At 36.5% G+C, this 21,705-nt stretch overlaps 1 protein-coding gene across 1 annotated transcript in view; it reads left to right on the top strand.

The window, feature by feature from the left end:
• The window catches only part of LOC111140770 (integrin subunit alpha 1), a 169,391-nt gene that overhangs the window by 37,498 nt on the left and 110,188 nt on the right, over positions 1 to 21,705 (top strand). Inside the window, exon 3 of the mRNA XM_022492960.1 lies at positions 16,633 to 16,753. Coding sequence (XP_022348668.1) covers positions 16,633 to 16,753 — 121 coding nt within the window. The remainder of the gene's footprint in view (positions 1 to 16,632; positions 16,754 to 21,705) is intronic.

Genomic DNA, 21,705 nt, shown 5'->3' with positions numbered 1-21,705 from the left:
GTCACATTCACAGACACCAGAGGTTGGGACTTTGGACATATTTTTGAGGGAACACAATTCATCCCCCTATACTGAACATATGTCATGCTTTAATTAAAAAAAAAATCTTTAAGGAAAAAAATGGCAATTTTTTAAAAAATGTGGTAATCTGAGTTTTTGTGACAAAAGTCCTATAGGTTAGGGAGAGAAAGAAAATCCTATAAATTTGCCACCCTGTAAAGGAGAAATTCTTAATCAGTTTTGAAAAATGTCTTCAATGATTGTGATTCTGAATTTCTCTTTTTTTAAGTTCTTTTAAATTTAATTTTATTTTTTCAGTGTTCCAAGATTCATTGTTTATGCACCACACCCAGTGCTCCATGCAGTATGTGCCCTCCTTGATACCCACCACCAGGACTTTTCAAATAAGGCTTTCAAAGGACATTTATGTGGATTTTTTTTTCCTTTGAGAGGAAGTTAATGAGAACAGTACCATATTCACATAGAGAGAAAATACTTTTTAAGATATTAAAGGATCTGGGGGTTTTTTGGTATTGCCAAGTGCAGGACTCCATTAAAATGTCCAGAAAGCATATCTGTGTATGTCTGTGTGTGTGTTCACACTGTTACACAGGATACACTCTTATTTTTTTTTTTTTTGGTAGTTGTTGTTTTTGTTTGTTTTTGCTTTTGTCAATTATGAATAATTAAATCATTGTTATTGTTGAGACTTGGGCCTTTGACCATTGTGATCCTCAACTTTGGTAGAGTTTGCAAGTGGCTGAGGATTCAGGTCATAAAGGCATATTATCCTAACACTTAGCCCCAGCACCTTTGTATTTTAGTGTGACATGTAGCTTATGACCAACTTTGTTGGAGTTTCATTTCATGCATCAGTTAAATAAATATGTAGTAGAAGTAATTCTTTCTTTTTAAGAATGACATTTGATCCAATATATGAAAAGTTATTTGAGTCCCCAAATAGTAAAAAAAACTGATAATTTTAGTAGTTCTGTGAAAAGCTGTTTTAGTATGAGAACATCCAAATTTAAGAATTTAGACAATAGCCTTATTCAGAAAACTAAAAGCTTCTTAGAAGCCAATTTTCTGGACCCTAATGCTATTCTGCTATCATTTTTTTTTTTTCAGTTCAATCTGTTAAAAAATAGATGACAAAGCTTTGATTCATCACCTTCTCAAATTGTCCCCATTATATGTCTTCAAAGATAAAATTTGGGAGCTCTTATGTGCCCAACTGTATGAATGTTTTGAGTAAGTCCTAAGTATTCACCAGGGAGCATATCTTTAAAAAAACAAAAACAGTTTTTTTCTGTGCTTTCTTTGACAGGCATTTAAAAAAAATAACTTAACAGTCATTTTTAAGTTGATTGGAGTTCATCCAGAAAATCATGACTAGTTGGTAAAAAGTTAAAATTAAGGAAATCCAATTTTTTGAAATTTTTCACAAAGTTCTTTTTGTACTTTTAAAGTAGTAAAAGGCCAAGTATTTTATGAAGTGTCCACACAAATTATATTACTGGTCTTTCATCATCGTATGGAATAGTACTGGCACTCAAGACATGAAGGAAAAATCCGCTTCAGGGTTTGTCTGGGAAATAACTGACACACAACAGAATCACTCACCCTCGCGGTTTTTCACTGTAGGCGCCAGGCAGGGTGTCAGCCCATGGAGGGACAAGCTGGTTCCTCATTCAGCTCTGCCCTCCTCATAAGATTGGCCTGACACAAAGCTGCAGTTATTCTGTAGTGACATCACCACCGTCCTGCCCTTTTGCCTGTATTTAAATGAATTATTCTTATGTTGCATAATGGAAGATTTAGACTTTAAATCTGACCGGGCAACGAAAGTCAGTGTGAGTTCTGTGTCATGTTTCCATCTGGCTTTATTTTTAACTTCTAGTGATGCCTGGAGCACAGACATAAAGTACTGAAAGCATTTTCTAATGTGAAATGTAGTCTTCCCAGGGAAATGTTGCATATTTAATCACCTGCTTAGTCACCTAAAAAGGTGTCACACTTTTTCATAATATGTAAAGGACTACCCAAATTAAGTCCCAAAGGTATCTATTTCCTATTCTCTTTTAGATAGCACAGACCTGGGGTGCCTGGGTGGCTCAATCAGTTAAGTGTCCGACTCTTGATTTTGGTTCAGGTCATGATCTCAGGGTCATGAGATTGAGCCCTGTGTCAGGCTCTGTACTCAGCACAGAGCCTGCTTGTGCCTCTCCCTCTGCTCCTCCATCCCCCACCCTCAAAAAAATCAATAAATAAAATCTTAGATAGCACAAACCTTTTCAATGATTAAATAGAAAGAAAGAAAGAAAGAAAGAAAAAAAACAAAACTAGGATTGTTAAGATTTGTAAAAATTGGCATCCAAATTACAGGAGTCACATTACAGCAATCACTTCTGGCCTGTGGGATTTTTTTTCTTTTTTAACTTCATAAGGTTAATTATTTGATTATGCCTTATGTCTCACAAGTAATTAAAGCTTTCTGAGGGCATGGTTAATGTTTATTTTGCCTCTTAATCACTCATAGTTCTTCCACACTACCTTGCACATGATAGGTGCTTATTAGTGTGTGCTGAATGAATATGACAATGCAGAATTTTGTCACATACATTTATTTACACACTTCCAATCTATATACAGGGCAGGCCAGTCACTTTTTCTCTTATTCAATCTTTTTAAAGTTTTTAATGGCTTTTAGGGGAAAAATAAGAAGGAAGCATTGAGTCAGGTCAAGAGAGCCATCTGTTTTTCTTAGCTACCCTGCGTCACTCTTTTTTTCCCATCCTTCCTTCAGCCACAGTGCACCAATGAAACCGAAGGGGGACCACTAACTGGACTAGACAATATCTCACTTCCCTTCTGTATCTTAGAATTCTCTCTTTCCCTCATCTGGACTTCACTTTCACACCATTCTTCTTGGCAAGAATGAAGCCTATGTCTGTTCCTGACTGTCCTGTTGCATGATCTTCAACACCAAGACAAGAGCCTACAAAAGATGCCAACCTGTTGTCAGAGAGTAGAGTACTTGGATTGGCTGCCTTAGAGTTAATCAACTGTGGCCGGGAGAGTGAGACACCAGATGGTTCATTTTAAATCTGATGCTCATTCCTGGACCATTCAGCCTGGATGTCTGTGTCACTTAAAACATAAAACTTAAAAACATAGCAGCACCATCTGAAACCCTTGTTTGGAGTGAGATGGTTGCCCTAACAAGGTAGTTGCTGGCTTCTGGTGAAATGCAAGGGCCAATTTAAATAATAGGTAAGGTGTCTAATAACTACCGACTATAATATTTTATGATTTAACACTATAGCAGTCAAATATTAGGAAGTCATATTTAATTCTTTGCAGTTTCCCCTAAACTCTACAGTTTGATAGAAGATCAGTTGAACAGATTTTTCTTGCACTATATAACCACTTACTACCTACACTATGTTAGAATAGAGATGAACACTATCACTAGAAATCTGGAAGCATATTTAAATAGTGGTAAATATTCTAGGTATTGAGAAGACCCTTTTTATTCTAACAGAAATATCTAAATCATATATATATATATATATATATATATATATATTTTTTTTTTTTTTTTTCCCCATCCCTAATCCCCTCTGATCTTATTGTTCAGAGTTAAGTTTTGTTTGGTTGTTTTTGGTTGTTTTCCTCAAACTTTTTGTTTGTTTGTTTGTTTGTTTGTTTTTTGTAAGCCATCAAAAATTTTAAAATTGGAGTGTTACCTTTGTGTAGTATCACTAGATGGAAAAGGTGTCCTTTCAAAATCTTTGAAGACAGTAAAATGGCCTTTCACAAGGATAAGTACCATGTAGAACCCTCAGGATCCTGACTATTCCCTTATAAAAAAAAGTATATCCAATCTAGAGCCATTTAATTATCTTTGCATTTTTATAAGATACAAATTTTCTTTAACTCTAAGGTCTTAAAAATTCTGATGTAACATTCTGTAAGATATCATGGGCTCCCTTCTGAGGAAATGTGGTCCTCTATTCCATTGATGTCAACGGGTATGGTCTTCATTGTTGCTATTGATTTGGTTGTACTAATTTCTGCTCCTTTAAAGGTCCAAATAATAATATAAGATTAGAGAGTTGCAAGAATACATGGAATGGTGAGAAACAATGAAGTCAGCAAGCTTTCTAAAGTTGCAATACTTAAGGAAAATTGTCAAATACACATGCTCATTCATCTGCTATAATTCTGCTCTACCCTGTTTAACCTTGCTGATAAGTGTACCACTCCTTGGCATTTTCCCTTCCATCTTTATATGTTTATATTCTCAGAAGTAATGTTCAGTACACCTCTGGCATGCTGGCAGTTCTAAATTGAGTGATGACCTGTTTCTCTTACATCTTCCCTGAAAGCCTAGTGTTTGTGAAATAAGGATGGCCAGTAGAAAATCAGTAAGTGTTACTTGACTTGCTTCCACTTATTTTAGTTAAACGTCTCCCAGAGTAAGGAATTATGAGTTTCTGAAGCAGCACATGGGTCTCTTTCTTAATGTAACTCTTAGTTCTGTGATTTGGATCATCTGCAGTTCTCCAAAGAGGGAGACATAGCCATATAAGTAGTACAGGCCAAGAAACTAGACTGTGGACAAGTACTGGAAAGGAAATAGTGAAAATTCTAGCATGTCAGTTCCTTTTCAGGCCAGTGTATTTGTTAAGCAAATTGGGAACTTAGTATTAACCTCATTTCTAAAATCCTGATTTTTTTTTTTTTGCCCCTAGAAATGTCCACCAGAGTGGAAGATGCAGCTAGTGTAACAAACCATCAAACAGATGAAGTCTACCTACATTTTATTTTGCCATGGGCCACAAAGTGGTATTAGCTTTAACTTCCCTTAACCTTTCGTATTTTTTATTTTCCATATTGCTCAGAAGCAGTCAAACAAACCATGTTCAGGTCTCCACATGCCCTTTTTCACCTTGCCTGCCTCTGAAAAATAGTATCTACCCCTTATCCTAATCACGCCTCCTTATATCTTCTTCTACTGACCCCCCCACCCCTTACTATCCATGTCATTGACTGTGAAGGAATTGTAGAAAATAGGAAATGGGTAAAAATAATTAAGATGATACATTCAAATTATTTTATTTTGTGTGTCTCCTTGCAGCTCCTAAAAACAAGAATAGCATTGTGTTTGTTCTAATTCTGGTTAAGAGATATAAACTTTTTAAAATTAATAAAATTAAAAAGAATTAGAAAAGATATATTATGTCAACACATCTTCAAACATAATGATAATAATACAGAAAATGTTTAGTTCTTTTTTCTCATGAAATACTTTAGACTAGTGAGAAAATTAAAGGAATAACAATAAACATAAGAAAATTAATTATAACATAAACGTAAGAAAATTATAACATAAGAAAAATAATTATAAACCTAAATGTGCCCAGATTTGCAAAATCTAAACATTGTCCCATAGTTGTTTATTTTTCATGAGAAGTAAAACACTATTATGATTTTTTAACAAAGCCCAATAATGAGCAATTCTCTTCGTCATTGAGGCTAAAACTGATTGGGAAACAACAAGGAATCAGAATGGAGCATGGCTGATGAATGAAATTCCCACAAAGCGGATGATCCCTCTACCCCCAACTCAGAGTCTGATATTGAGAAAATAGAACATAGCATTATTTTATTTTCATTTTTGTTTTTCTGTAGGTAGGCTCACTTCTAAGAGAAAACAAGTAAGAGAAGACTGGGCTGCCCATACAGCTTCTCTTTCCAAACTCATCAGTCATTTAAGTGTGAAAGGAGACAGGCATAGATACAGACAGGGAGTGTTACAGCTCACAGAGCTCCCTTCCGTGAGGATGGGGAGTAAACATTTTCCTCTAAAAACATATAAAAAACAACATTTTTATTTCCTTTTGGATCCTATTCTCTTCCTTCTCTTGCCCCCAGTCCACAGGTAACCTCTACTCGAATTTCAAGATCTTTGTATATAACAACTACTCGGTCACTAGAATTACGATTTTAAGTACCAGTATGCTTCCATTTAAGGAAAATATTGGCGCCAGTTCTTGGGGATTTTGATATAACATCTGTATTTACTTCAATTACCAGATACTCTAGGAGACAAATGGAAAGAATGTAAAAGATGATGCGGCTAGATAGGAATAAAGTTTGAATCCAAGGATGTTACTGCTCAACAAATGTTCTAAGTGCTGGAAGATCATCATGGTCTTAGCAACAACAGTTATAGCTAAGAAAACAAAATTGGAGCTATCTTAAAACAGAAAAGAAAGCATCATTAAGTTATCTCTTTCCTCTGAAAAGAAAACAAGCATTCTATTGACCCTTGCCTTCTGAAATATTTCAACATTCCAGGCTACTGAGATTTTTCTTCATCTCTTGTAAACAAACCCATGTCCTTTAAAATACTTTCTGGTTTATTTTCCAATTTTTTTTTTCAGACGAACCACAAGTTATATGTATTTGACTTCCATTATTTTCTCTTGATAAACTGAACAAGTTTTAAATTGGGCAGAGGTACCAAAAGATTTTGAATGAAGAGAATGTTTGGTAGTGAATGATAAAATGAAAACTAGCTATAGTAATTAGCTAGGAAGGGAAAGAAATATTATGAAGAATCATTTTAGTCTAAGTGCTGGTATGTTATTAGGGACATCTAGAAAAATTAGCCTATTATGTGGTATATGAGAATCAGTAAGGCATCTCTACATCCATGCAATTTGAAATTGCCAATTAAAACTACTGGGTAACTCTAGAATGAGCAATTGTTTTCTTATAGACCTTGTTTTTGGTTTCTGATAAACTGTCGAGGTTTGCGTAGTATTTTATTTTGTTACTTAGTTTCATGAAGCCCTTAATTTATTAATGTTAATGATTGACCACTTATGTGTTAAACCAGAAAGTATTTAGACAACCTTATTCCACCAAAAAAGGAATGTTATAAATCTATATACTTTGCCTCCTGATTCTGAGCAATATGGAAAATAAAAAATATGAAATGTTAAGGCAAGTTAAAGCTAATACCCCTTTGTGCCCCGTGGCAAATAATTTTATGTGTGTCCCAAGGTTAAAACCTTGGGAAAAAATCAAGACATTTTTAAAAGTCCAGGCATACTCAATCCTTGAAAAAATACTCTGGTTGATTCAAAGTGCCAGTAGTTACTTTCCAGTATAAATAATCGCAATTTGGGGGTGCCTGGGTGGTTCAGTGGGTTAAAGCCGCTGCCTTCGGCTCAGGTCATGATCCCAGGGTCCTGGGATCAAGCCCGGCATCAGGCTCTCTGCTCAGCAGAGCCTGCTTCCTCCTCTCTCTCTGCCTGCCTCTCTGCCTACTTGTGATCTCTGTCTGTCAAATACATAAATAAAATCTTAAAAAAAAATAATCGCAATTTAATTCAATTGATTTTTTCACATGTTGCAATTTTTCCATTCATTTCTATTCTGTGTTACACATAAGTGTGTTTTCACTTAAACAATTTTAGCTCCTAACTACAAATTGTACAATTAAGAGAGAATGGCTTTGGCTCTTTTTTTTTTTTTTTAAGATTTACTTATTTATTTTAGAGAGAGGGAGAGGCAGAAGGAGAGGGAGAAAGAGTCTTAAGCAGACTCCCCACAAAGCCCCATGTGGGGCTCCATCTCAAGATCTGAGATCACAACCAGAGCCAAAACCAAGAGTCAGATGCTTAACGGACTGTACCACCCAGTTGCCTCACTTTTGGCTCTTTTTATATCATTCGTACATTGGATAACTTGCTAATCTTTTGCATGTTTTTGAGATGCTTTTGTTTCAATCTCAGAGTCACATCTTATCTAGGTATCATATGCATTGTGTCCATCAATGCCTGAGAAGAAAAACCTGAATAAAAAGTTCTACCTTTATTTGCGGATTTTTTTCAGTGAATTATATTACTTTACATATAATTTCTTCTCCATGATATATATGAGCCAGTAACACATTGCCAGTCCCATTGTTTTTGCTAATGTGCACAAGAGGTAGTTTCCTGCATAAGGAAAGCAAAGAGGTAGTATACGCAGTGATACGAATTATTTTAAATTCCTAGTTTCTATTTGAGTTATTCAAACACACAAACAAACAAAAAGGTATAATTCACTCTCTGCAGTGGAACAATAGAAGTATCTGAAGTAGTAAACATGTCTCACACACTCAAACATGTGCATGGACTTCAAAAGCCAATACCCAAGCCTTCCAGAAAAATTGCGCTACCGAATCTGTAGGAGAATCAGTAATACAACCTGTTAGTGCCTAGAACCATTTATTTTACAGTGTGTACTACCTTTTGCCTTCCTGGCCCTCAAAAGTACTTGTTACGCATGCTAACAAAAATAACCTAAAACTGACAATATTTTACTGTCTCACTGAGAAGATATTCTATGTAAATCAATAAAATTTACTGAAAAGTTTCATTAACAAAAATACAACCTTCATTCATACTTTTACATCTCCAAATACTTTGTATCTCACATTTCTATATAAATACTTGAATAAGCTGCAACCTGCTATGTTCTGAAGTGTAATACGCCTTTCCCCATGCAGCGCTCCATGCTGTGTAGTCACAGAAATTAATGAGTTCAGCTCCCAGGATGCCAGGGCAGCTGGAGAACAGAGTTCTGTGCTCACATTGCTTGCAAAAACACACGAGTCGTGTTTCCCACAATGGGGTCCAGGGACCCCTGAGGTTCTGCGGCTTTTTTATCCTGTAAACCACAGAGCCAGAAGATGATGGTGATAGGGTGGAGGCGTTGGGAAACTGAGACTGTTTAAGAATTTCAAGAGAAGGGACAGTCTGAGAAGAGCTGGCAGAGTAGGCAATTATTTGTGGTGGGAGGATATGGGAAAAGAGCAGATGTCTGTAGATACTACAAAGGAAAATAAACACTGTGGAAGAACAAACTTATGTAGAAAAATTTAAAAGGGGGATTTTTAACAAAGGATGTTTGGGAAACACTCCATTGGAGTTTAATATTCTGGGCAGCTTTTACAAAAGGGTACAAGTTCTTACAGCCAGAATGACCTTTATATGAGAAATCTTCATTTCTCTGTTTATTCCATCCTGTTTCATTTAACAAACTTGTATTAAACACCTACTATGTGCCAAGAATTAGGCCTCCTTGCCTCCTTCCCACCAGCCATATACAGATACACACATAAACACACACTCACTTTGAAGTTCAAATACCATTTGTATTAACTGGAAGCCCACAGGACGTTAGCACTAAAGTCAAAACAATTCACTCACTACAGCAAGCTAAAGTTAAAAAGCAACCTCCCATGATGAAGCTCGGAAAATGTTTGAACATCGAGGTGTTTATTTGGATTGGCTTTTCTGGACTTGCTGATAGAGGTAGATATCATGCTGACATATTACATCATTTCTGATGAAAGAACTCTTAATGGTGGGATTGATTGAGCCAGACTTTCCTCTTACATAATTGTATAGGGAAGTTTCAATTGCTTGGAGACAGCAAGTTGGATATGGTATTTTTTCTGAAAATATAGATTCCTGTATTTGAGACTATGATACCATTTCCAAACACTTGTGTTGATGCTACATCAAGGCTCAAGGCTCTAATGTTGTTTCTTTTATTCTATTTTTATTTTCTGTTGTCTTTACCACTGGAGTTCTTTGTCTCATCCTTCTCAAGATTACAATGCTGTAAAAATAATCACTTCTGATTTCAAATCAAGTAGAATTATGTAGTACTATATTTGTGGATAGATCCAGTTACACTATTTATCAAACTTAATCTTGTCTAAAAATATCTTTATTTATTTTAGAGAGAGAGAAAGAGAGAACACACACAAGCAGGGGGAGGGGCAGAAGGAGAAGAAGAGGGAGAGAAGCAGGCTCCCCACTGAGCTCAGAGCCTGATGTGGGGCTCAGTCCCACAACCCTGAGATCATGACGTGAACCAAAACTGAGAGTTGGGCCCTTAATCAACTGAGACACGCAAACGCCTCTCAGATTTTATCTTTTAGGGTAATCATGTATACCAAAATTGAGATCCAACTCACTTAGCCACCAAGAATAATTGAACTACTTAAAATTTCAGATTTATAGCACTGATATTATAAAGATGTTTCATTATTCATTGCAAGTGAGGAAAGGGGCTTTCAGTTTCCATCATCAACTCTTATCATTAAAATGTTTTTCTTCCTACCCCTTGAACTCTCTCAAAGTTGAATATATTTTATTTGAATTTAAGAAAAAGGAAAAGTAAATTTGAAGTGATATAAAATACCTAATGCGTCACATCATTAGTTATAGTGAGCATATATAATTTGAGGAGTTTATATCCATCTGAGCAGGGGTAGATGAACTCTTTCCACCAATAAGCTTTGGCACAGCAAGAGATATAAAAGGTGCCCAGGATGTACCAGCATTCACACTGTGGGGGTGGGGGATGCTATGGGGACTCTGCAGCTCTGCATTACAGAGGTTGTACTGCCTAGGTACTTTCTCTGATTCTCAGGTTGCTCAAGACTGTCACTCAATTAATATGCCTTAAGTCACTTCAGTCTTATCCTATCCTTGGAATAGATTTATAATCTTTGAAATAGGTTAGAGGAGAGTAGATTGTCATTGAAGTAAGAAAATCCTTAACTTGCTATTGGCTGAGACCTGGGTGGTATCATAAATATTCACCACATTTTGAGGAACTGAGATGAGAATCCAAGAGGTCTAATTGGAAGGACGGAAATCCCTGCACTCCTCTTCCTTGGCCAGTTGTTTCACCTGGAAGGCCTGATTCCCTCATCTTAGATTTTCTTTACACATGTCATTGCAGCCAGGTTTAGAAAAAGGAAACTTTCTATGGAAGTGAGTCAATGAACCCACTATCCTGCCACACTGATACAACACATCTGTATCATTTTTCAAGATACAAATGGTCATCAGGATGGGAGCAGGGATCCTCTTCCAAAAGAAAATTCAACTGCCAGATGGTAAACTGAGTCTTTGAATTCTACTTATGAACACGGTTTACTCATTTATTGAATATTCTTTATTGCTACATGTATAAGTTGTATTTGTCACAGCAACCAATGCCTATAAAGCATTTGTAACCTCATTTTAAATATGGTAAGCTGAGACTAATGGAAGTTAAATCACTTACTGTATTTTTTCCCAGCTAGGGTATAAGATCTTAAAAGTAGACGTGCCATCTTATTATGACTATATCTCCAGGACCTAGCATATATTCAACCCAAAGTAAAACCTTGATAAATATTTGTGTGGTAGTTGAATAAATGTGAATAATTACATAAATAATATAAGTGAAAGGGCTCTGTAAGCCTAGGTTCATATATTTCTAAAGATTACCATATTTCTATACAACCAAGGAATTTGTTCTAAAAACCATTAACTATAGAGGCACCTGGGTGGCTCAGTCAGTTGGGCATCTGACTCTTGGTTTTGGCTCAGGTCATGATCTCAGGGTTGTAGGACGGAGCCTTCCATTGAGCCCTGTGTTGGCCTCCTTACTAAGTGCAGAGTGTGCTTCAGATTCTTTCTCCCTCCCCTTCTAACCCTCCCTGCTCACACACACTCTCTTTCTCACTCTCACTCAAATAAATAAATAAAATCTTTAAAAATAAATAAATAAAAATAAAAACCATTAACTATAATAAACAGTTATTATTTCCTATCTTAATATTGTGCCATTTCACTCTTTAAAAATAATAAATATAATATTAATTCCATGATTTCTCCTATGTCCAGATTGGATAAATGTGTAGGAAGTTGTTGAAAGAAAGCAATAGCATTTTAATATCAATCCCTAGCCACCATTTATTTGATACCCTTTTTACTTGGGCTTTTAAATATTCAGAATTCCATTGGCTATTAAATACTTCAATCTGGATATTGCTAGATCAGAATTTCTGGACCACCCTGTGAAACACAGACTTTCTTCATTAAAAAACAAAATATCAAACAGGCTGCAGTGACTTTTCTTGGAACTCAGAGGATGTGTGGAGGAGGAAGGTCTTCTTTGACCAGAGAGTCAGTGCCCTCGGGAGAAGCTCAGACTTTTCCCCCTTCATTCAACTTTTCCTGCCAGTCCTACCCTCAACTACTCAAGCTACGAGATGATTAAGAGCTCTTATGGGCCTTTTGAGGTTCTGTTGACCTGGGTTATTGTTATTATTTTTATTATTATTAATCTCACAACTTCAATGGCACTCTTGTCACAGAAAGTCTATGATTTGACCTGAGAAGCCCAGTGTTTAATTCCTTCTCTGCCACTAGCACAGCTGACATTAGGCCAATCACTTAACCCTTCTAAGGTCCAGTTTCCTAACATACAAGAAGAGAATAGTGGCTGCTGTTCTGCCCGACCACCAGTTCATTGTCTAGTTCAATATCCTTTTTATATGAAAATGTTTGTAAGTGGCAAAAGAATTTTTTGTGATTTATTTATTTATTTGAGAGAGAGAGAGAGCAAAAGAAAGCAGGGGGGAGGAGCAGAGGGAGAGGGAGAGAGAGAAAATCTGGAAGCAGATTGCCAGCTGAGCACAGAGCCCACCAGCCACAGTGTGGCTCGACCCCAGGCCCCTGAGATCACGACCTAAGCCAAAATCAAGAGTCAGCTGCTTAACTGACTGAGCCACCTGGATGCCCCATGACAAAATATTTATATACAGAAAATACCATACAATTGTAGTTTACTTCTCCCTCTCTTTTTCTCTTTCTCTCATTTAGTCGTCTTACACCTCAAATTCCATATTGGGACAAAGAAACTGTGCACAATGATCTCTTTTACAAGAGATACCCTTCAACACCAACAATCTCATCTTCCTCCTCAGTTTTGAGCCCTTAAATATATGACACATATAATCATATTTGAAAGAGAGCAAGCCTTTCCATTTCTTTTCTACCTGAACTTGAATGTTTTGGCTGAAATCTCTCATGATGCTTTATCTAGGTCTCCGCAGGCATGACTTCTCTCCTTACTCCAGTCATCCCCCTCAGCCCCATTTTCTTAGCCATGGCCACTGTAGAAGGCCTCTTCCCAGTTTTGCTTCTCAGAAGTTGTAATTACTTGGACTAAGAGTAGTGTTGCCTTCTACTAACCCTTTTCAGTTTTAGGGATAAGATGTAAAAATTGAATTAATGTGAATGTTTGGGAATCCTGGGAAACTATGGGCAAACTTCTCTACTGTCTTGAGCCTCCTTCTCTTCATTAGCACAGCAGTGATAATAACACTAATTGTAGGGTTGTGGGCAAATTATATGAGAAGGAGCATGTGAAGAATAACAAATAGTAATGTGTTGTTATTCTTAAGGAAAAAAATTCCTCTTCTGCTGGTACATGTAAAATTAGAACTTAATTTTGACATCTGACTATTGTCTATGTTTTATTTCCCATCATTTTCACCCTGTATGGCCCCTTAAGCCACCCCAGCTTTGTTTTTGTTTTTGTTTTTTGACTTCGACAGAGAATAAGTACGATTTTTGCTTTACCTCTGGTACATAAAGTTCCAAGACAACTTGGTATAACAAAATGAGCATCAAACTCAAAGTTTCAAGAAGCTGCCTTCACTGTTTGTGCACTCCTTTAAATTAAAAGAACAAGATGTAAACTATTTTTTTTTAATGTCATCTCCTGTGCTTCAGTCTCCTTGGTGCCTTAGCAAACATGAAAGAGACTGATTTACAATCACTTTGGGCAAATTGCCCGTAGAATTCTGAAGACAGGAAATGAAAAAAAAAAAAAAAAAGTGCAGCATACCCTTCCCCCTCCCCTGAACATTCAACACAACATGTGGAATAAACAAGCCTAAAAAGGAAACCAAAAGGTCTTGGTCTTATAATGAGGAATATCATGAATGGCTTTTGGGAGAATATATACTAAACACAATAAAGTGCTAGAAAAATACTTCAAGAGCAGTGAACTTGAGCCTGATTAATAATAACTCCTTTCACCTTTGGTCTAAAAGATGGTGAGCACTTTTAATCTAGGTAAATTATGTTACCTACATCAACATTATGAAAGTGGGTTACCATATTACAGGCTTACACCTCTCAAACCTTAACAGGAATTGAATTCCCTGGGGATCTTGTTGGGATGGAGATACTGATTCAGGAGATTCGAGTGGAACCTGAGATTCTGGATCCCTCGCAAGCTCTGGAGGATGCAGATGCTGCTGGTCTGCAGGCCAGTTGTTTTTCCATCATCTTCTTCAACAAAATCATTGGTGTGGTGTTCTGGTCCTTCTCTATAGAATAGTCATATTCAGCTTTGGCAGTTTTGATCCCAGGGGAATTTATCTGTGTCTGGAGACATTTTTGATCTTCCTAAGTCAGGGAGTACTACTAGCATTATGTGGGCAGGGACCACAGATGCTGCTACAACACACAGTGTTCACTTTCATAACAAATAATTTTCTGGCTCAAAATATTAATAACACTAAAGTTCTCAACTAAAGTTGAGAAATCCTGTTGTAGACCTACTACCTTGTATATCTCTCATATCAAAAAATAATCTGTTACAAGTTTTCAAAAAAATAAACCTGTGAGAGAAGGATCGGAGCATGTACTATTTAGTTTGGAGTAGAGTGAACAGTGTTTAAAACTGTCTTCAAATATGTAAAAGGCAATTATGCAGAAGATGGTAACCAGCTGTTCTCCATCACACATGAAGTAGGAACAGGAAATGTACACAAATGGGCCTATGCTACCCATCCATTCTTTTTCTACATCTTCCACACAAGCCAGGCAAGTCTCTCTATGATTTTACAACCATATTTGCCCCATTCTATGTCTCATCACTTGCAGAGACCCTCCCAAATTCTTGGGACATATTTTCTTCTCACTGCCAAGTTGAATCTCTCCCTTCCTTTAAAAATCTAACTTGAAAATTTCCATCTCCATTAAGTCTTTCTTAACTAAAATGAAAAAGTTGTCAGTTTACCTCTAACTTCAACTGGTACGCTTTCTCCTTCAGTGTTTATTCTACAAATATGTTATTGCCCATCTGTGTACAAGGTGCTAGATTTTGAGAAAGGATAAGAAAGAGAAGAAGAGAGTCCCTGCTTTTAAGAATTTTCCAAACTGGAGGAGGGGGGGGGAATCACACACAGATAATTACACAGATAATTACAATGTAAATAAAATAATATTTAATAATTATTTCTATGAGGGGCGCCTGGGTGGCAGTGGGTGAGTGGGATCAAGCCCCACATCGAGCTTTCTGCTGAGCAGAGAGTTCGCTTCCCTCTCTCTCTCTACCTGCCTCTCTGCCTACTTGTGATCTCTGTCTGTCAAATAAATAAATAAATAAATATTATTATTATTTCTATGAGAGATATTCAAAAAATGAAAGAGGAGTATTTAGTAGTTAAAAAGATTATTTCCAGTTGGAAAGATCAAGGAAGACTTTATAAATAGGTATACATAAGTATCTTTTTTCATGAATAGGTATACATAATTTTTTTTTTTAAAGAACAAAATTTTCTCTAGATTAGGTACAATTCTGTGCAGCAAAAAACCCAATGTTAAAATTGAAGGTTATGAATTAAAGCATAGAATGAATTTGAGTCTGGATTTAAACTATATCTATGGAAGAATTTATAATGAGTAAGGAAAGATAATTTTTCAGGATGTGTGTAGCTGTATCATGGTTTTAATAAAGAATGGTGAATTTAATTACATCTGAATGTACCTTATGATGCTTGTGATTTTATAAGGGAGTGCTCTTTGGGACGAATTCTTAGTTGCATCTAGGAGAGGAATGCTTTGTAACTTCACAACTATACTTCAAAAACGAGTACCAACCTTGGAATTTGGCACCATCCATTTGACAGAATTTGGCACCATCCAGAACCCTTTTAGGAGAGAGTCTCTCTTGTAAAGGGTTTTCATTACCTGAACTTTAAGGAAATTGAAGAGAATTAACCCTCATTGAATATCTAGTGTGTGTCAAGCACTGAGCAGACTCTTTAGATACGTCATTTGATCTAGATATATCATGGACAGCAACCTGTGAGTGTATCACCACCAACACTAACTATAAGGAGGTTCTAGCATACTAGGATAAGCTTTCTGTCCACCGCTTGATGGAGAGAGAAGCAGAACAAATCTCAGGCCTGCTTCGGAAGCCATTTCTGGGTGAAGGCAATCAGCTTGCATTCCTTTTGGAAGCAGTAAGGAGAAAGCTTCCCCTCCTGAGGATTTAAATGGTGATTCTTGCATCCTTCATAGTCAAAACAGGAAAATGAAGTTGTTTACATTGCATTAGTGGCCTTGATTCACTGTAGGGCTCATTACTGGAAAGCTATCTGTAACCACATTAGGCATATCCAAGCATGAGTTTCTGCCAGGTCTCTCTCTCTCAGATTCTGAAGTCATTAGCTCTGGGAATGGTACAACTACTAAATTTCTATAGGGTTTTGTTTGAATGTTAGTACTTGTATTCTTCAGTTGTTATTTGCAGTCAGTAATATAATTAATACCATAAACCTTTCTTGCAGTTCTCATTTTTTGAGCATTATTGCTTTTTGTAACAAGAGCACAATTGTTAGGCATGCCTTCCATAATTCAAAACATGATGGAATCTTAGTTAACTCTGTGTAACTGGACTTTGTTTTCCCTCTTAAAGTTGTTCTAGGCTTCTGCGTATCATTCAATGTGGATGTGAAAAATTCAATGACTTTCAGCGGCCCCGTAGAGGACATGTTTGGATATACTGTTCAACAATATGAAAATGAAGAAGGAAAATGGTAAGCCAGTTGATTTTGTTGTGTTGTCATTTAGTTTTTTTACAAGGTAATGGAAAATATTATTTGGTTACAGTTTGTTTTATGAATGAGACTTCAACAGAATGAATCATGCATGGTAGAAAATGCAGTCTAATCATTTGGTAATGGAAACTGACAGAGTTAAAAAAAAAAAAGGAAAAGGAAAATTCCTTGGCAGTACTCAAGGAAGTGGTTAGTGATTTCTGTTGAAGCCCCTGTTGACCTCAAGAAGGTCCTTGTCCAAAATAGTCATTGTTCTGCAGTTGTTATTCTGGCAAGAGTTCTTTAATTGTTCTCACTCCAGAGTAGTTGAATGTCAGCTGAAAGAATTGGGAGGCAAATGAGATGCTATCTTTAAAGGGTTAATATCACTTCCATAAGATATTATTGGGCTTATATTTTTGGTGATTTACTGACCTCCTGAGTTTGGTTTACTGTTTATAATGAGCCTTACTGAATTTCTTTTATACACTTACAAGCCCATTCGTAATGATTCACTTCACTTCAGGTATGATTTTTAAAGCATATTTGACTTGTTGAAAGTTACACAAAATTAATATTAAAGCTCTTTTACATTATATTTAACATAATTTTAGTGACCTTTTTTATTAGAAAAAAACAACAAGAATTTGTTAAAATTTGCTTCAGTTTAGTAACTTAAACTAAACTATTCTTGCAACTAAAAGAATAAGCAAAAAGGGATCTATGCCTCCCAGGACAGCAATAATCTATCACTCTACTATATTGCACAAATGAAAAAATATGGATTTTTTGATGTTTCACTCTATCTTTTAGACTTAATTTGATCATAATCCCCCCCAAATGATCAATAGTAAGAATTTGAGTTCTCACATATTCTGTGTAAAAATATTATATCCTGGGTACAAACTAGATTTTGTGGAGGTGTTTCAATGTCTCTTTACAAATATCTTAGATGACCCTAATAATCTAATAATAGCATATGAATTCTGTATTCTTTGTCCTACCAGCCAATACTCTCACTTACCACCCCACCTGACCCCATTTAAGGTTAAACAGGTGAAGTCATCACTCTAGACACCAGTTTTATTCTTTTAGGCATTATGCCTGCAATTCAGGGAGCTCTGCCTCTCAGAGACTAATGTGAGTGGACCAAGCATAAGCTGTAATAAACTGAAACTTAGCTGTCCACCTGGGTAGCTCAGTCAGTTAAGCATTCAACTATTGATTCCGGCTCAGGGTTGTGGGATCAAGCCCCACGTAGAGCTCTGAGTTGGGCTCTGCGACGGGCCTGGAGCCTGCTAGGGATTATCTCTCCCTTTGCTCCTCCCCACCTCTCTTCCTATGCTCCTCCCCATTTGTTCATTGACTGATGAATGGATAAAGAAGATGTGGGGGGTGTATATGTACACACACACACACACATACACACACACAAACACACAATAGAATATTACTCAGTCATCAAAAGAATGAAAAAGAATGAAATCTTGCCATTTGCAACAACATGGATAGATCTAGAGTATACTATGTTAAGTGAAATTAGTCAGAGAAAGACAAATACCATATGATTTCACTCAAATATGGAATTTAAGAAACAAAACAGATGAACATAAGTGAAATTAAAAAAAAAAAAAGAGGGCAGTGGGCAAACCATAAGAGCCTCTTAACTATAGCAAACAAACTGAGGGTTGCTGAAGGGGAAGTGGGCAGGGAATGGGCTAAATGTGTGGTGGGCATTAAGGAGGATGCTTTGATGAGCACTAGGTGTTATATGTAAGTGATGAATAACTAAATTCTACCCCTGAAACTAACGATATGCTATATGTTAACTAATTAAATTTAATTTAGAACTTGAAATAGTAATAAAAGTGCTAATCAGTATAACATAGACTATAAATTTAATAGGAATTAAAAGAAGGAGGAATTGACTCTTGACGCTTGAACTGAGTCTTGAAAGATGACTTAATTTTTAATAAGAAAAGAAGTAATGCCACTCCAATCTGGGAAGCCACATAAGCAAGAACATAGATTTGAGAAGTGAGTGTGTTGGTAAGCAAAGAGAACTGACATAGGGAAGGTAGAGACAAAGGGTAATGGCAGACCTGAGAAGCCAGACAAAGGAACTTGGACCTAAGTAGAGGGCATTGAGAACCACTGTAGGTGTGGAAATTACATAGAGATTGGATTGGAGAAAAAAAGTGCCTGAAAGCTGGGAAATCTATAGGAAAGCAAAAATAGCAATCTGGTGCTTAAGAGATGAGGTCCCAGGCTAGATTAGAGAGAACTGGAATAAAAGAAAAGTGCATCCAAGATAAATTTAGATGAGTCATTAAGGCTTGGTGGAAGTTTGGAAATGTCAAATGGAGATGTAGGAAGAGTCAAACATAGTCCAGAATTTTTACACTGGATCATTGGAAAATAGGTAGCCATTCAGAGAGAAATATATAGGAAAGAAAAATAAGTTTTGTCACGAAGTTGGTAAATATAGCTTTAAACAGCTTGAGTAATGTCTGGATAGTTGGAAACCCTAAATGGAATACAGATAAGAGGGAGAAGTTAATATATTAGAGGAGATGTTTAGAGGCCAAAGACTGGTTTTGGTTCCCACTTGCAATCCTGTGAATTGCCCAACATTTAGCACTGGGCCTTAAACCTAATACACATTCAGTGATTATTTGTTGGCTGAACAAATGAATCTAATTTAACTCCCTGTTATCATTAGTGAAAAAACAAGCACACACACACAAGTAATGTTAAAAATGGCTCTCCTATGACTATTACCAAAAACACAAAAGATAAGTGTTGGCAAGAATGTGGAAAAAAGGAAACGTTTGTGCACTGTTCGTGGGAATGAAAATTGGTGCAGTCACTATGGAAAAAGTCTAGAGGTTCCTCAGAAAATTAAAAATAGAACCACCATATGATCCAGCATCCCATGTCTGGGTTAATATTCAAAATAATTGGAATCAGGATCTTGAAAAGGTATCTGCACCCCCGTATTGACTGCAACATTATTTGCAACAACCAGGATTTGAGAGGAATCTAAATGTCCATCGACTGATGACTAGATTTTAAAAATGTGTCATATACATACAATTGAATATTATGGAGCCTGAAAAAAAAGAAGGAAATCTTGCCTTCTGAGACAACATGGAGGAACCTGGAGTACATTTTGCTAAATGAGATTAGCCAGACACAGGACAAATACTATATGATCTCACTTATATAAGGAGTCTAAAATAGTCAAAGTCATAGAAGCAGCATGTAGAATGGTGGCTACCAGGAGCTGGGAGGAGGGAAAATAAGAAAGTATTAGTCAAAGGGTATAAAGTTTTAGTTATGCAAGATGAATGAGTACTAGAGATTTACTGTACAGCATACTGCCTGTAGTTAATAATACTGTATTGTATACTTAAAAATTTACTAATAAGGTAGATCTTATTAAGTAATCATGCCTATCTAATAAAGCCCTACTGAAAACTCCGGACACTGAGGCTTGAGTGAACTTCCTCCACACTGATGGTCTGGAAGGGTGTTGTGTCCTGAGGACACAAAAACTTCACATTTGGGATCCTCCCAGACCTGTACTATGGTCTCTTTTGGGGAACTCATCTTAATTTGTATCCTATTATAATTAACTAAAATCAGAAGTATTTAAAAAAAAGAAGGTAGGTCTTATGTTAAGTGTTCTTTTTTTTTTTTTAAGATTTTATTTATTTATTTGACAGAGAGAGATCACAAGTAGGCAGAGAGGCAGGCAGAGAGAGAGAGAGGAGGAAGCAGGCTCCCCGCCGAGCAGAGAGCCCGATGTGAGGCTCAATCCCAGGACCCCAGGATCATGACCCGAGCCGAAGGCAGAGGCTTAACCCACTGAGCCACCCAGGTGCCCCATGTTAAGTGTTCTTATCCTGAAATAATAATAATAACTAAGAGGACTGGAGGAAACCTGTAGAAGCAATAGATATGTTTATGGCATAGACTGTGGTGATGCTTTTACAGGTGTATACTTGTCTCCAAACTCATCAAATTGTATACATTAAGTGTGTACAACTCTTAATATGTCAATCATATTTCAATAAAGTATTTGGTTTTGGTTTTGGTTTTGGTTTTGGTTTTTTATAGTGACTTCCACAGGGAACTGTAACTACTTAGGGCCAGAGCTGAAACTAGAGCTCATGTCTCTCCACTCCCAGTTCAGTGCTTTTTTTTTTTTTTTAATTAGAACTATATTAAGAAGTAAATGCCAATAATTACTATCTTTGCAGTTTTAGACTTTTACATGTTAATATACATGTGAGAATTTGTGAACGTTTGAATGTATAAGGATGTCAGATCATTTAATTCCATTCTGACATTCCGTATTTAAAATGATTTTATATAATAAGTGTGAAAAATCAGAACAACAAAAGTGAATTTAAAAGTAAACAAACCACAAAAATCTAAATGTCCAAATGCTTAAGGATGGTTTGGTAGCAGCATATTGTTCTAAAAAGATCCAGCCACTGGTGATGTAAAATAAATTTTAAAAACATGTTTGGATATTCTGTAAGTGTTTATAAAATTAGATAGGATGCAGACTTACTTTAAGAAATGCACTATGGAGGGGGCGCCTGGGTGGCTCAGTGGGTTAAGGCCTCTGCCTTCGGCTCGGGTCGTGATCCCAGGGTCCTGGGATCGAGCCCCGCATCGGGCTCTCTGCTCGGCGGGGAGCCTGCTTCCTCCTCTCTCTCTCTGCCTCTGCCTACTTGTGATCTCTATCTGTCAAATAAATAGATAAAATCTTTGAAAAGGAAAAAAAAAAAAAAAGAAATGCACTATGGAATAATTGACATATTTGAGAGAACATGGATTTTGTTACTCAGTTTTTCTCCAGAGGTGGGTACCTTTATAAATCATATTTACCACTCAGGTTTTGGAAGCTCATCAACCTCAGATTTTTTTAAAAAAATCAA

The sequence above is a fragment of the Enhydra lutris genome, unplaced genomic scaffold (assembly GCF_002288905.1).
Source record: "Enhydra lutris kenyoni isolate GAN:26980312 unplaced genomic scaffold, ASM228890v2 scaffoldscaffold5, whole genome shotgun sequence".
Classification (NCBI taxonomy): Eukaryota; Metazoa; Chordata; class Mammalia; order Carnivora; family Mustelidae; genus Enhydra; species Enhydra lutris.
This window is presented reverse-complemented; position numbering and strand designations above follow the sequence as displayed.